Source organism: Ictalurus punctatus, chromosome 1 (genome assembly GCF_001660625.3).
Source record: "Ictalurus punctatus breed USDA103 chromosome 1, Coco_2.0, whole genome shotgun sequence".
Taxonomy (NCBI): Eukaryota; Metazoa; Chordata; class Actinopteri; order Siluriformes; family Ictaluridae; genus Ictalurus; species Ictalurus punctatus.
Genome location: NC_030416.2, coordinates 32698602 through 32714067, shown reverse-complemented (window position 1 = coordinate 32714067; position 15466 = coordinate 32698602). Strand labels below are relative to the sequence as shown.

Genomic DNA, 15466 nt, shown 5'->3' with positions numbered 1-15466 from the left:
CAGAAGGCCATGGACGAGAAGAAGTTTGAAGATGCTGTAAAGCTTCGTGGCAGGTATAGTGATGGAAAACAGATACACGATGGAAAAACCTATACAACCTGAAATCCTGAAAATGAATTTCATTTTTTCTTTTGTATTTTTGTTTTCCACATCTTTAGGAGTTTCGAGAACAATCTAAAGACCTACAAGCTCCTGGCTCACCGCAAACCAGAATCTGAACTTCCATGTGTGAGCTTTCTTGTGATTTATGACTCATGAACAAACGGCTGTGTATTCATTAGTCACATTGGCCATGTCTCCATTTCCCAGCAGCAGGAAGGTGTAATAATATGCACACATCTTTTTTTCCCATGTTTCCCAGCAGCAGGAAGGTGTAATAATATGCGCACGTCTTTTTTCTTGTGTTTGTTCTGGTGGCTCATGTTGCACTTGTAAACAGGTTTTGGAGAGGAGATGAGCTTTGTTGATTGATAAATGAGAATGTAGGAGCTGTTGTTTTGGTCAGAGTGTCTCTCTCTCTCTCTCTCTCTCTCTCTCTCTCTCTCTCTCTCTCTCTCTCTCTCTCTCTCGCTAGTGCATTGCTTAGGCAATAGTAACTCTCAGAGGGTGTTAATAGACAGGCGATAGCACACTTCCTGCCAGGCTACTCTGTGAATTTGATTATTATTAGCTCAGCATTTAAAATATATAGAAATGATAATGTATTAGCAATGGGAAGTGGTAGCTCAGTGGTTAAGACATAGGAGTACTGATCAGAAGGTTGTGAGTTCAGATCCTCACACTCCCAAACTGCCAGCGTTAGGCCCCTGAGCAAGGCCCTCAACCCTCAACTGCTCAATTGTTTAAATGATAAATGTAAGTCTGTCAAAATGCCCTAAATTTAAATGAAAAGAACAAGCGCATTACTATAAACCTGTGATTTGCCTTGCAGTTGGCACTACAGTCAGAGCTGCTGCTTGAGAATATTAATCAACGCCTTCTGACCAATCACAATCGAGAATTTAAAATGAATTCAACCCATGTTATTAAACTAAGAAACATGTGACTAACACGACTAGGATTCATTTCACGATCATCAGTTTCCGTAATATATTACACAATTAATATTAGAAGTGTATTTGAATTTCACCATATTGTATTACCATGTTAATCTAAACTCTCTCTCTCTCTCTCTCTGTCTCTCTCTCTCTACATATGTGTGTGTGTGTGTATATGTATATGTGTATGTATGTGTGTATATATATATATATATATATATATATATATATATGTATGTGTGTGTATATATATATATATATATATATATATATATATATATATATATATATATATATATATATATATATATATATATATATATATATATATATTAAATTCTCTTGCTTTTATGCTAAATCATTTTGCAATTGACAACAAGGGGGAAAATGGCACCTGCTTCGTCACTCAGCATTTTCTGTCCCCTGATTTTTGGGCATAAACAAATGTGCTTGTCTTTACAGGCAGTGATCTAGACAGAACTGAAAAAGTGCTCTACTGAAAACACTAAACAAGAGAAAATTCAGTTTTAGAGGCATGACACTTTCCCTGTGTAAATACTGATGCCATTACATCATTACATCAAGTTACTGACTCTAACTCTACCTCACATCTTCCACACAGAACAAGTATCCAAAAGTTAACAAACACAACACAAGTCCCTGCTAAGACCACTAACACAGTATGTTAACCGTTTTTTGGGGGATTCAGAAGGTTGCGATACCCAAAGTTGAATCATTTCCTATCATCCACACCTAAACTTTATCACATCGGAAGTGTTACTACAGATTGGCCTTTCTTGTGTTTTGGTGCTATTTCTAATGAAATACGTGGGATAGTAATGCAAGTAAATGAACTGCTGACACACTCAGACCTGGTGTGCTTATTAACTATTCCTCAAATAGATCATATGCTGTAGCTTGTTATCTGAGGAATTTTGATGCAAAAGTGATTAAAATGATTTTTAAAAAGTCAGATGTTCATCATGCTGTCTGTTTTCTCTTCTATTTCTCTTTAGAGCAACTTCAACGTGGCAGTGTTGAATGTTGGTGCTCCGGCAGCGGGCATGAATGCGGCCGTGCGCTCTGCCGTCAGAGTGGGCATCACCGAGGGGCACAAAATGTTCGCCGTCAACGACGGCTTCGAGGGCTTCTATAAGGGACAGGTAGACACACACACACATCTTAAATCTCTATTTGAATTCACTTAACGAATAAAATACAACATTACATTAATGGTAAAATGCTTTAAATATATATTGTAATGTATTTTCGTGCCAATAATCATTTGTCCCATGACATTTTGTGCAATCACATAAGTGCTCGTAAAAAAAATAAATAATAGAAAAAAAAAAAAAAAAAGCTATGATACCTTGTGCACGCCGGAAACATGATATTTCAGTGAGGTGGCCAAGTCTGCTTGTCATAAACCACAAAAATACTTCCCACATTAAGAAATCAAGTCAGATCAAGTGGGTTTTTATTGTGGAGTCTCTATAGCTTGTATACATTGTTTTCTCCAGAACCGTGGTGCAACACAACAGTACGCAGGACTATGTACATAAAGTGCAAATACACAGCAGTGTGAGACGAGTGCAGGACAATAAATACACAGAACATGGGCTGTAAACTATTGAGCAGTGTAGTAGCAGTAAGCATAGCAGCAATATTGGCAGTAAAACATAAATAAATCAAAAAATGTCTGATTCAGCTTCACAGAAATAATTAAAAAGAAATCAAAGCACATGTATAGTCAGTAAACATGCACTGTTTTCTCCTTGGAAAGAATTATTGAGTAGTTTTGTTTTTACAGCAGATGTCACATTCACAGAGAAAAGGTGTGCGTTTTAAGGTGAAAGGTTAATGCAGTGTTAAAACTACGCTATTTGGTGCAACTGTTCATTTTCAGTAGACTGTAAACTCGAGCCTATTGGCTATTTTCGTGCAAACTAAGCTATAATAGAGTTTATGTTGTACTGGTGCATCCTGCTGGTGGTTTTTAAAGCCCTTTGAAGCCCACTGAGCTCTTAATATTACTATGTAGCACAATAAATACTGTACAGAGCACATATAACGCAAATATCATGTTCAGCCTATACAAAAAGAATCCTGTGGTCTTATTATGTGAATGTAAAAAGTGTGTTTAATATTCTACTGACACGAGTAAAATATGAAAACTAGAGGGCATCAACGTCCCACTGAGCATCCTGAAAAGGCTCACTGTAATGTCGTGTGAATGTGTCATGGTCAGGGGATCACAGTGCCAAATGCCAAATAAATGCCAAAGATGCTGCGCTGTGACCTCTGATCTTACAGTACGCTCATTATGTTTAGCTGCGTCAGACAGATTACACGGATTACCAGATTAGTTTAAACCAATAAACCTGACTGTGTAGGCTGCAGTTCCGCTCTGCGCTGACAGGGGGCGACGACTGCCAGAGACAACATGTGCAAACTGTTAGGGTCATGCAGATAAACATGTCCAAAGTAATTATTTACTGATTACATTAATTACTTTTGTCAATGGAGTAGATAAAATCTTAATCCACCATGAATCTGGACGGGGACGGCCGATCGAAAAGAGAATTAAGAGCGTTTGGAGATTAAGCGAGGCCCTGCATTAACTACCAGTTTCAACTTTCCATCCAGTATCGATCTCTATATTGATCCAGCATGTGTGGATAATGTTGGTTTGATCCAGTCACAGATGAATTCACCCAGCTGAACACAGTCAATTAACTAGTCTGATGCAATTCCCCATTACTTGACAGTCTTTGCCTTGAACATGTGTTTGTGTGTTGTTTCAATTTAGAGCAGGGGTTACAAACCCCTGTCTGGGTAAAGTTTCTAATCCTGCACACCAAATTAATTTAGAATACGAGTTCTAAAGATTAATGTTATTATTATTATCATTATTCTTTTAGTGAGCAGAATAGAGGAATAAACTCAGCACCGTTAATTTAGTTGCTGACAAAATGTGCTGCTATATACTGTACTGTATAATTCTTCAAAACCGTCAGACTGTCTAACTGCAATTACACTCCTATTATGACATCCACTAACCATGGAGGGAGAAGGCTATCACAGGCTTCCTCTGAGACATGTGAAACCGCCAACTGCATCTTTTTTAACTGCTGCTCATGTTGTGGCATGGCGTGGTGTAACAGAGACATCTTCATACATGAGCTCATAGACGCCTAATGTTGTCTAGTGTCACTGTGATTGATGGAGGAAAGAGAGTATTCCATCCCTCCCACCCAGAGAGCACAACCAGGAATCAGTGTCAATCGAACTTGCGCTCTCTGGACTATTGGGTGCATGCTTTTCTGTTGTTTTTTATGACATATAATCCCAATTAAATCTATTTCAGTTCCACAGTGTAATAGAGGTCGACCGATTGATCGGTTTTGCCATACTGAGAGTTTTTCCCGGTTGCGTTTGTTGCAGGAGTGGCTGAGAAGGGTCCTCTTTCGTTATATAGTACGAGAGCGGCCTCTAGAGGCAAAATAAAAACTATCGCTGACCAATTTTGTTGTTGTGTTTGAAGTGTTTTTGATTCATTTTGGAGGTCTCTATTTTTATTTGTTACATTTTGGTTCAGTTTGGATGTAAATCTTTTATTGACTTTAATATTTATTAATAGTTCATATGCACTACCGGTCAAAAGTAGACACACTCATTCTTTCTTTTTATTTATTTTTTCCACATTTTAAAATAATAATAAAGTCATCAAAACTCTGGAATAACACAAATGGAACTATGGGAATTATGTTGTGATAAAAATGTGAATAATATGAACTAAATCTAAATAATTTAGTATTTTAGCATCTTCAAAGTTGACACCCTTTTTGCTTAGAATTTCCAGAAATGTATTCTTGGTATTTTCTCAACCGATTTCTTAAGGAATTTCCCTGAGATGCTTTTTAAACGGTATTAAATGAGTTCCCACCTACGCCGGACACTTATCGGTTGCTTAAAAAAGAAAAAAAAAGATTTTAATTTTTTTTTGTAAATAAAATGTTAGTTTTCTAATTAAAGAAATTATGTTGGCACAATTATATTTTTGTCTACAACACCGATTTCAAACATTTAATCATACACCTTCAGATCAAAATGTTTTTAAGATCATGAGAAACACTTCAGTCAAGTATCTCCAAACTTTTGACCGGTAGTGTATATTAATATTTATATATTTCTTTCATTTTAAAAAGTACAGTAAATTTTCATGGTACAGTATTATTAAACAATAAAGTTCAGAATTATTTTAATTAGAGTGTTATGTTTTCATTCGGTATCAATTTTAAAAACTGTCGGTTGATTAATCGTTATCGGCAGGTACCGCCCCCTTTAGTTATCCGTATCGGATATGTGTGTACAAATTTTCATATATTGTATCGATTTTATTTGTTTTGTATGCACTATGTTCAAACCATTTGTTGATGCAGAATGCACTTTTCAGGTAAACGCTGAAATGTAAACACACTGAAGAGTTGTCGTGATAATGGTGTACTACACAGATTATTTTTGTTCCAGTCCATTTGGTCTAGGACCGAACGCCTCTGATTTAGATTGTAATCAAGAGACTGGGACTTGCTAAGCGCCTTAGTGTCTCGTACTAAAAAGTACGCTGTATGGGTGTTTTTCTACACATTCTGTGTGACTTGGTATAAGGAAACAGTATTGGACTGTTTTTGCATCACAGTCTCATTTAGTTAAACCTAACTGCCCTCTACTTAATTACTAACATCACTATTCATTAAAAAAAAAAAAAAAAAAAAAGAGAACCACCAGAATCTGGCTAACAGCATGCTGGTACTGCTGTTAATAGCTTCTCAGCTTTTGTGTTCCTTTCCATTTTGTAATTTAAACCCATTTCATTCTGTCCTTGTCTCAGATAAAAGAGATTAAATGGGGAGATGTAGGGGGCTGGACAGGCCAGGGAGGATCTCTGCTAGGAACTAAAAGGTAATTATTACACCGTGCAGACATTTGTTCATGTGCCTGTGACAATGTGTGTATGTGCGCTGGCGATTTCGATCTAATTAACTTGCCACGAATGTACCCGAGTCGACATCTCGTCCTCTTTCCAGGACGCTTCCCGGAAAGCACATTGAAAAAATCGCTGAGCAGATGAGGAAATATAACATAAACGCATTGCTGGTCATCGGAGGATTTGAGGTATGTGGGTGAAAGACACAGAATATACGTGTAGACCATGTTAGAGATAAAATGATCCTGTAGTTAAAATGATTTCACAAATTGCTAGATATTTGGGTAACGCTTTATAATAATGATGGTTTATGAGCTTTAACCTATACTGCATAAATAAAATAAGAAATAAAACATGATCGTTGGTGTCAATTTTACTGCCCTGAAGTTGATTATTTTCCTATAACAGCATGTGCTGAAGTGTTTTATTCCTCTTATACTACAGCAATTTGGCAATGATTACAATTTTTTACTAATTAATGAATGACGCACAGTACTTTTTTCCATTCCATTACGTTTGTTATATGCAATGTTGTGGAACATCCCTTTTCAGCAGCTATAAACAGTAATTTCCTCACTGGGTTCTCTCTCTTGAAAGTAATAAGACAAAAAAAACCATGACACTCCCACATTTAAACAATAGTTTAGAAAAATGGAGCACACATAGCCAAGCGATGAGATTAGTTCATTATAAAGCAAAAGCACACAGATGTCCTATAAATTCTTATTATTATAAAGTGTTCTCAATATTTAGTTTATAAGCAGGATCTGTTATTAAGGAATTTTAGACTAGGGAAGTCGGTATAAAGGAGATCTGTATATAACGTTGTTTTTTTTGTTTTTTTAAATCATGTTGAATGACACAGAGATGCTTCTTTGACTGTCTCTTCTTCATGTGTGATATGACTCTTTCTTCTTTGTTCTCCAGAAATGTTTAATGCACATGTGGATCATTTTATTCTGCCTGCATTGGTTCCTTTGTCCTCTGCTTTTTAAAGGTTTAAATGTGGCTACACTTTGATTTATAGCATTTAAACATCAGATATGAGAAAGGAACCATGAGCATAAAGTCTCTAGTGAACAACTGGCCTTTTATTCTAATCTCATCTTCTCTTCAAAGACATTTTTCAGACAGGCCTACAATCTGTGTGTGTGTTGTGTGGTTGACATATTAGGATTTCTGAATGAATCTTCTACATGAACAAGTATGTCATTTCCTGTGTTTTGGAGTGGAACCTTTGTCCATCTCGTGCTGTCCGTCGTGATAGACCTGGCTCTTCCCTCGGCTCCGTCCCATTCCCCTTCCTCTCTCTTTCACCTTGTCCCCCTGCACACTCCCCTGACACACTTCCTTTCACACGGCCCTCCTACCTCCCAGCAACGCTAAAGCCGTGGCTCTGCCGTACCCTGCAGGCCTACCTGGGGATCTTGGAGTTGTTCGCAGCCCGTGGAACATGTGAGGAGTTATGTGTGCCCATGGTCATGGTGCCAGCCACGGTCTCCAACAATGTTCCAGGCTCAGACCTCAGCATTGGTGCAGACACCGCTCTGAACGCCATCACTCATGTAAGTGCGGATGGTCGTCCCGCCCACAATCACACTAGCCAGACATAACAGGGGCTACGCCTTCAGTTTACCAGCTTTATGCCAATCATCTCTATAAATACCCAAAAGAATGAATGCAATGTTATGATTTAGGAAAAGTAAAATGTAGGCTGATATGGAATTCAATTTGTGCCAAAAGTATTGTACATAAATTTTCAAGAAACGAACAAAAATGTACAATGAGCGAGAAGAAAAACACTCTGAGACTGAAAACAGTGACCTCAGTGGCAAAAATGTAGCATGGTCTTCAAATAAACAGCATTCTTTGTTTAACAGTTTTCTAAGCTTAGTTTTCGCTAATCATGGTTTCTGAATGCGCTGCCAGAGTTTTCATTTACGCTTTTAAATGTTTCATTTACGCTCCGAAAGTTTACGTTTGGCATTGTGGCACAGATCTCTTGTGTGAGTAGGGCGTAACGGCGCTTTACTCTTATTGGCTAGTGAGATTTGGATTGACAGCTCGAGTGTCCATCTGAAAATGATGACAATGACGCTACCGCTCCGTGACACTCATCTCAAATATTAATTAGGAACTAATATACTTACAAAAACAGTTCTTGCTTATAGACTCAGACTTTAGGTGTGGATCTCTGTTCTGATCTCTGAGCACACAGGATCAGTAAATGGTGTGATTTAAACGACAGATTATAGGCATTAATAGCAGGATTCCATTTGTCTTTCATAAACACGTGCTAAATTTCACACTCCGTGCTGATTATTGAGCCATAACAGCCTGCTGGTCGTTACCGTGAGCCGGCACTACTCATAAAGCCATTAGCCATTACTGATCATTAAATCATAAGTGCAGCAGTAACCGAGATTTAGGTGCTGTTGGAGACTGCAGGCTGGTAAACTCAAAGGCTTACTTCTAGCTCACAGGTAAGTCATGATGATGATGATGATGATGATTATGAGGCATGAAGGCACTCTGCTGGTTTTGTGCATGCCGTCTTGTTCCTTGACTGTAAACGCACCACTTTCAGCCTCATTAAAGAGCCGATTCCCCGAGTCTGAATTACAGCAAGCAGCACGAACCTTCAGAGAGGACTTCGACATGATCACTCGTCTAACTCTATCCACAGAGCACTTAGTCCTAATTCACCTTTAATGCACTCAGGATCAGGACGGAGCCGAGCAAACTCCCCAGTAATGTAAACGGTGTCGATTAACCTCATCACACCGCAGGAAGCCTGCCAAATTCTTGATTGAGTTTTAATTTTCAGCTCTTAATTTGTAATCAAGCCTTGACACGCAGCAAACGTTTGCATAAATAATCAAGCTGAGTCATTGCTGCACTTTAAAAAGACAAATTTTTTTAGACTAGGAAAAAAATAAAAGACAAAATAATGTTTAGAAATGATTGCAGTACCATGCAGCACAATTTGCGGCTAAGCAGAATTAAATATAGATTGGAAAACAGGGATGGATAGATCAACACAAACTCTGTTTTGCACTCTCCATCCTGCTGCTGTTGTCATGGCAACAAGCGCTTGGTGGTTTGTATGTTTTCCCACCCTGATCTGTCTCTTAGCATCACACGATCCCACCTCACGCAGTGTGCACTTGTGCATATGCATTCACCGACCCATGTGCATGCATGATGTTTTCAATCCCCTCACCCTCTCTCCCTCTCCTGGTCGATGGGAAGCCTGCGCTGCTATCATGCGGTCAGTGTGTGATCAGCGGGGTCCACTCCTGTACCAGAACGTGCCTCAGCTTGTCTGACGTGTGCATTGCAATGTGCTGTGGTGTGTGTGTGTGTGTGTGTGTGTGTGTGTGTGTGTGTTTGTGTGTGTGTGCATGGGGTCATCTCAGGCGCTTGAGTGTCTGCTGCAGCTCTATGAGGCTCGCAACCACTATGAGGAGTTTTGCATCCCGCTGTGTATGCTACCAGCTACCATTAGTAATAATGTACCTGGCACTGACCTTAGTATCGGGGCAGACACTGCCCTTAATGCCATCGTGGAGGTAAGAGAGAAAACACCGCCTCGTTCATATTAGAAAATCATTTATACGAGAAAACGTTCCAACCTACAGTAATACACACAAGCAGTGGGGGGGAAAAAATGGAATTTCAGGGTATAGTGCTGCAAATAATATGAATAATAATAGCTACAAATAATTTACTAAATGACGAAAATCATGGTTAGTCAGTTTAGAAATAAAATGGTTGTATTTCACCTTATCAGTTTACATAAAAAAATAAATACCTGACCATTTTATTTGGTATATTGTAAACTGTAAAAAATAAATAAATGATGATCAGAGGTCAGAACAAGTAAAAAGATAGATCGATGAATGAATGAATGTGTGAATAAATAAATAATGGCATGAGGATCAATAACTAATCTAAAGCAAATCTAAAGATATATATATATATATATATATATATATATATATATATATATATATATATATATATATATATATATATATATATATATATATATATATATAAATTAATTAATTAATTAATTAAAACAATGAAAAGACAATTATACATATAATATGTATGAGGATCAAACACTAAACCTAACTAAAGCCTAAATATAAATTTTATTTTTAATTATTTACGTATTGGAGTTAGACTTTTATTCTGAATTTACAGTTTTGCGATTTAAAGCTTTATTTCTCTTAGTATGTCATGTTTAACATTTTAAGAACGTAGTATGCAGCTTTCATGAAATGAGAGAAATTACCTCCTTCAATTTTCAGAAAGAGATCTTTAAATCAGATGAAAATGAAACTGCTCTAGACTTGCTTTATTTAAACCCTTAATACAAAAATAGTTAGACTCAAAATTAATTCATTAACCAATTAGACATGACAGCTTTATTAATGAGGTTTTTTACTTCTTTATTTGCTAACACAATGTCTTCTGCTCTTTAGTTTTTCTCGCTAACATTACTAAGTTTAATTAATTGAGGGTGAAAAAATTGATAAAACATTAAGCTCATTCATAACCCTACTCCCATGCTCTAGTTACATCATATATACAACGCTGAGGTGGAATCTGCTTACAGTTACAACTGACGAAAAGTGAATCTTTTTAAAACATCTTTTCATTAGAGGAAGATATTTCCATTATTGTTCCTCAGCAGTATTTCCTTTAGTGTTACTAAGGACAGGGAGCGCTAATGCAGAGTGTTCAGTTTTCATGCTGATTATTATTATTTTGTTATTTACACATATTGCGTGGCAGTGAGCCATTAGGTACAAGGATCTATCTTAGATACACAGCATTAATGCAGGACCTGCTGACAAACTGTGTGTGTGTGTGTGTGTGTGTGTGTGTGTGTGTGTGTGTGTGTGTGTGTGTGTGTTTTCAGACATGTGACCGTATCAAGCAGTCAGCCAGTGGGACAAAGCGGCGTGTGTTCATCATTGAGACGATGGGAGGGTACTGTGGTTATCTGGCCAGCGTGGGCGGTCTGGCAGCGGGTGCTGACGCCGCTTACATTTATGAAGAGCCCTTCGACATCCGAGACCTTCAGGTACACCTCATACACACCAGCAACCAAAACAACCCTGTGTATTATTTCATCAGGCTAATGTACTCGAGCGACAGCAGCAGGTATGATAAAACGAGTGTGTTGTTACTTATCAGTTAATATGGTATGTAAGGTAAAGAATAAAACACTAAGAAGATAATCAACGACAGCGAGAGGGTTTATTCCTCTTATATTGCACACTTTTTTAGTTAGAGAAGTATGCTGTAGAACACGGTGTGTGTGTGTGTGTCTAGTTGTGAAAAAATTCGGGAAGGAGACAGACAGACACTCCTGAGCTTCCCCTGTACAAACATACATAACAGGTTTTTACAAAACTGGGGAAAGTTAGGATTGATATGATCTACTTTTTGAATGTACTATACTTGTGGACAAATTTTGGCCAAGACCTGATAAGAAAATGCTTAAATTGGCTTTCTCCAGCACCGACTCAATTAACTTGTGTTGCTTGCTTCATGCGTGATGGTAAATTATGCACTTAATGCTGCCTTCAAGTCCTGTCAGAAATGTCATAATTACCATAATGCCGTACTTACAACCCGGGAACTCGTTTTCCTATAAGCTCCAACTTTTCCAGTTGGGGTCATTAATGTGAAAAAGTCATGCCAGCTGCTTGTATGAATGTGACACCTAAAGCAGAAGGCAATTTAAGTGGTAGTTTTGCATGTTAACAGTTCGGACAGTTCAGTTCAGTTGTTTGCCATTTCAGCTTATTTCAGTAAGGCAAAATAAACAAATTGCTGTTGAAGATTCAAAAAGTAAATAAATAAAAATCCTTTTTTTAATTTTTTTTAATTTTTAATTTTTTTTTAATAAATAAACCCACGTTATCACTTCCTATCACACTATCACTGGAATACAACCAGTACAGAAAGAGACAACATACAGAAAAAGAGAAATAACAGAAATATTTAGCTGTGCAATGGCATCTCACCTGGTGTAGTGCTGTCATTAATGTTGACTCGTTCGTATTTGAATGCATTAAAATGCTAAATGTTTAAGTATTTCTCATTTAAATGGAATTTGTTTTATGTTTTTTTGGGATGGTTTGATTTATTTGATTTTATTTTCTTTCTTTATTTATTTTAATTTTTGCAAATCATTTTCAGGTTGCGTTTTTTATTTTTATGGAATGAAAAGAAAAAAGTAGTAGAGGACAGTTTTAGTACTAGAGATGCTAACTCCTTAGGCATAGTGGGCTGTCATTGTTTTCAGGTAGTTTAATCGTCCAGTTATATAAAGGCTAACGTGTTGTGTGTTATATCCCAGTCTAACGTGGAGCATTTAACAGAGAAGATGAAGACCAGCATTCAGCGAGGACTCATCCTCAGGTTACACCTTCATTTTCCTTCTCATTGCTAAACATTATCACCGTTAGAATGTCAGACTTAAAAGTAGCCATCTGTGTGTGTGTGTGTGTGTGTGTATGTATGGATCTCACCTCGTAAACAGAACTGGAACCAGAATGTGTGTTCAGTTTTTCCCTGAATATATTAAACAGCCACTCGGATCACGTCACATGACATGAGGATATTTTTGGAGCGGTTTTGATTGGCACCTCAAGGCATGTTGCTCAGTGTGGGTTTGTGTGGGTGGTTGTGTGTGTCTGTTTTCTGCATGTGTAATCCTGCAGGAATGAGAACAGTAGCGAGAACTACACAACAGATTTCATTTATCAACTCTACTCAGAGGAGGGCAAAGGCGTGTTCGACTGCAGGAAGAATGTACTTGGCCACATGCAGCAGGTACACACACACGCACACACATACATGCCTTACACACCTTTGTAACTCTTTGTGTTGTACTTCTATTAAATTGTAGATAAATAATGCTGTCTACACTGACCCATAACCCTATATCAGTAAAAGGAAAAGTTTTAAAAGGAAAATTTTTGTCTATTTTATTTTTTCTGTATTAAGTTAAACCTGTGGGGTTTTTTTTTAACAGTGCAGGTTTCCCTAATGGGGACCAGCCACTATGTCAAAACTGTCATCATTATAGATTTTGCTTGGTCACCATAAAGAGATTAAAAACATACACGCTGCTTCCACATGATCATTTTTGTTCAAAGGAAATGCCATAGATAAACATTGGAATAATTCCTTCAGACAGACCGATCTGATTTTATTACTCTAAAATGTCTAGACACTAAGCACTTTCTCTCTCACTCCATCTTTCTCTCTCACTCCTCAGGGAGGCGCTCCATCCCCGTTCGACCGCAACTTTGGGACTAAAATCTCAGCCAAGGCCATGCAGTGGATCTCGAAGAAGTTGAATGAGTGTTACAGGAAAGGTAAGTGAACGCAGAGAGTGTTCTGAAAGGCTACTAACATGCTGAGACAGTCTTGTGACCAGAGATAGACATAGCACTGACGCAGGAACACAATAACCACACAGACAGCCCAAGGCACTTGCACAATAAATAATTGCCTCTTTACCTACATATTTCCATTGTTGGTGTTACGGTTAACAATCAACTGTAGGAATAGCAGTATACAGTGGCTTGCATGAGTATTCACCCCCTTATGAACTTTTGTGAAGTTAGAACCTGGAACTGAAATGGACTTAATTGGGATTATATGCCATGAACATCAACACAAAATAGCCCATCAAGTTTATTACAGTTTCATATTTTTGCATTTTTACAATCCAAAGCAAAAATCTTTAAGTGCCTGTGAATTATTATTATTATTATTATTATTATTATTATTATTATTATTATTATGTTATTCAATGTGTTGACGTAATTTCTACTGAAACAGGAAGTCATGGTGGGACATACTGAGTAGCCTCTCACCCTTATTAAATAGCCTATAGCGTTTAGCTTACAGCACAGCCAGGAAACCTACAACTGTTGGGGGTGGGACACGTCAGATTCTAGAGAGCATTTTATTGGACAGAAAATCTGATGACACGCTGAAGTGCAGAATGATGTCATCAAAATTGTTGATCTATATTGTGGTAGAGAGAAACTGTACATTTTGAATGCATATATCTTCTAAATGAGAATTTTATTGTTGTTTTGGAGCAACACTAACTTTTTGTAGATAACGTTAAGGCGAACAAATTCATACTAAAAGCCACAAAACTTAAATTTTGTTTTCATGGTGACTAAGTCCAATAAATATCAATTTTAACTAAGTATCAGACAGTTCAACCCAAAATACACAGTGAAATACTCTTCCCATAATTTTAAAGTGGAAGGAAAATCAAAGTAGTTTGGGAAATTATTTACAAATAAATATGATAAAAGTTGGGGTGAATATTTATGCAGTCATAAATTTGATATCTTTTATTAAATAATTTTCCAAATTATTATGTATTGTTTTTCTCCTTCACTATTATGAGCGATTTTGTGTAGATTCATACCCACAATTATACTTCAGTTATCATTTCAGTTGTATAAGTTGTACGGTTAAGGCCAAAAGTTTACATACAGTTTTTCACAACGCCATACATTTCTTTTGTCAAGTCAGTTACGGCGTATACTACACACTCCATTTTAAAACAATCGATTAGAGACAGATTTATTTCAGCTTTAATTCGCTATATCAGAATTCCAGTGTATCAAATGTTTAAATACATCAATTTGACTGTCTCTTTAAACAGTCGGGAATATTCTGATTAGCTAGTGGTGACCGTTAGGAGAAAATTAGGAGTGCACCTGTGGCTGTATTTTAGAGCCAGTCCGTTTTTTGCCATTGATACCATGCAAATCATGAGGAAGGAAGATTATCTAGTAATACCGAAGCAGCACCTTAAAGGTAAAACTTAAAAGGACACAATTGGACCTTGTAGTAGGACAATAATCCCAAGCAAACTTCTAAAGTTGCAACAAAATGGCTTAACTACAACAAAGTGGAAGTACTGGAGCAGCCATCACAAAGCCTTGACCTGAATTCCATAGAAACGTTGTGGACTGAACTGAAAAAGTGTGTCTGAGCAAGAAGGTCCACGGACCTGACTGAGTTGCACCAGTTCTGTCAGGAGGAATGAGCAAATAATTCCAGCTGGTATGTAGCAGTGTATAAGTATTGTGAGAAGCTTTGACTCGCGTTCGATTAAAAGGCAGTGCCATCAAATAATAACGAAGTGGTTGTAAACATTTGACCCACTGAACGTCTGAAATAGTAAATAAAAGCTGAAATAACTCTGTCTCTTAGCTACTATTTTAAAACCTCTTATGACAAGAGACACCCTAATTGACTTCAATGTATACTGTACATTTATTTATAACATTGTTATTAATACTTTTTGTAAGAGTATCAGTGAGATTATTAACTGTACACAAGTCTTGTATTTGATTTCTCCACTGTGTGTGTTTTTGCC

At 37.2% G+C, this 15466-nt stretch overlaps 1 protein-coding gene across 6 annotated transcripts in view; it reads left to right on the top strand.

Annotated features, from left to right (window-relative positions):
- pfkpa (phosphofructokinase, platelet a) overlaps nt 1–15466 on the top strand; it is a 45486-nt gene that overhangs the window by 24915 nt on the left and 5105 nt on the right. For 2 of the 6 annotated variants that reach the window (XM_053684010.1, XM_047158414.1), the window contains exons 11-21: nt 1–53; nt 159–228; nt 2054–2200; nt 5929–5999; nt 6125–6212; nt 7437–7589; nt 9444–9596; nt 10958–11122; nt 12407–12468; nt 12771–12882; nt 13331–13430. The exon at nt 1–53 is cut by the window's left edge and continues 12 nt beyond it. In XM_053684010.1, the coding sequence (XP_053539985.1) occupies nt 1–53; nt 159–228; nt 2054–2200; nt 5929–5999; nt 6125–6212; nt 7437–7589; nt 9444–9596; nt 10958–11122; nt 12407–12468; nt 12771–12882; nt 13331–13430 (1174 nt within the window). The remainder of the gene's footprint in view (nt 54–158; nt 229–2053; nt 2201–5928; nt 6000–6124; nt 6213–7436; nt 7590–9443; nt 9597–10957; nt 11123–12406; nt 12469–12770; nt 12883–13330; nt 13431–15466) is intronic. The other 4 variants (XM_017480761.2, XM_017480741.2, XM_017480751.2 and 1 more) reach the window with 2 other exon arrangements.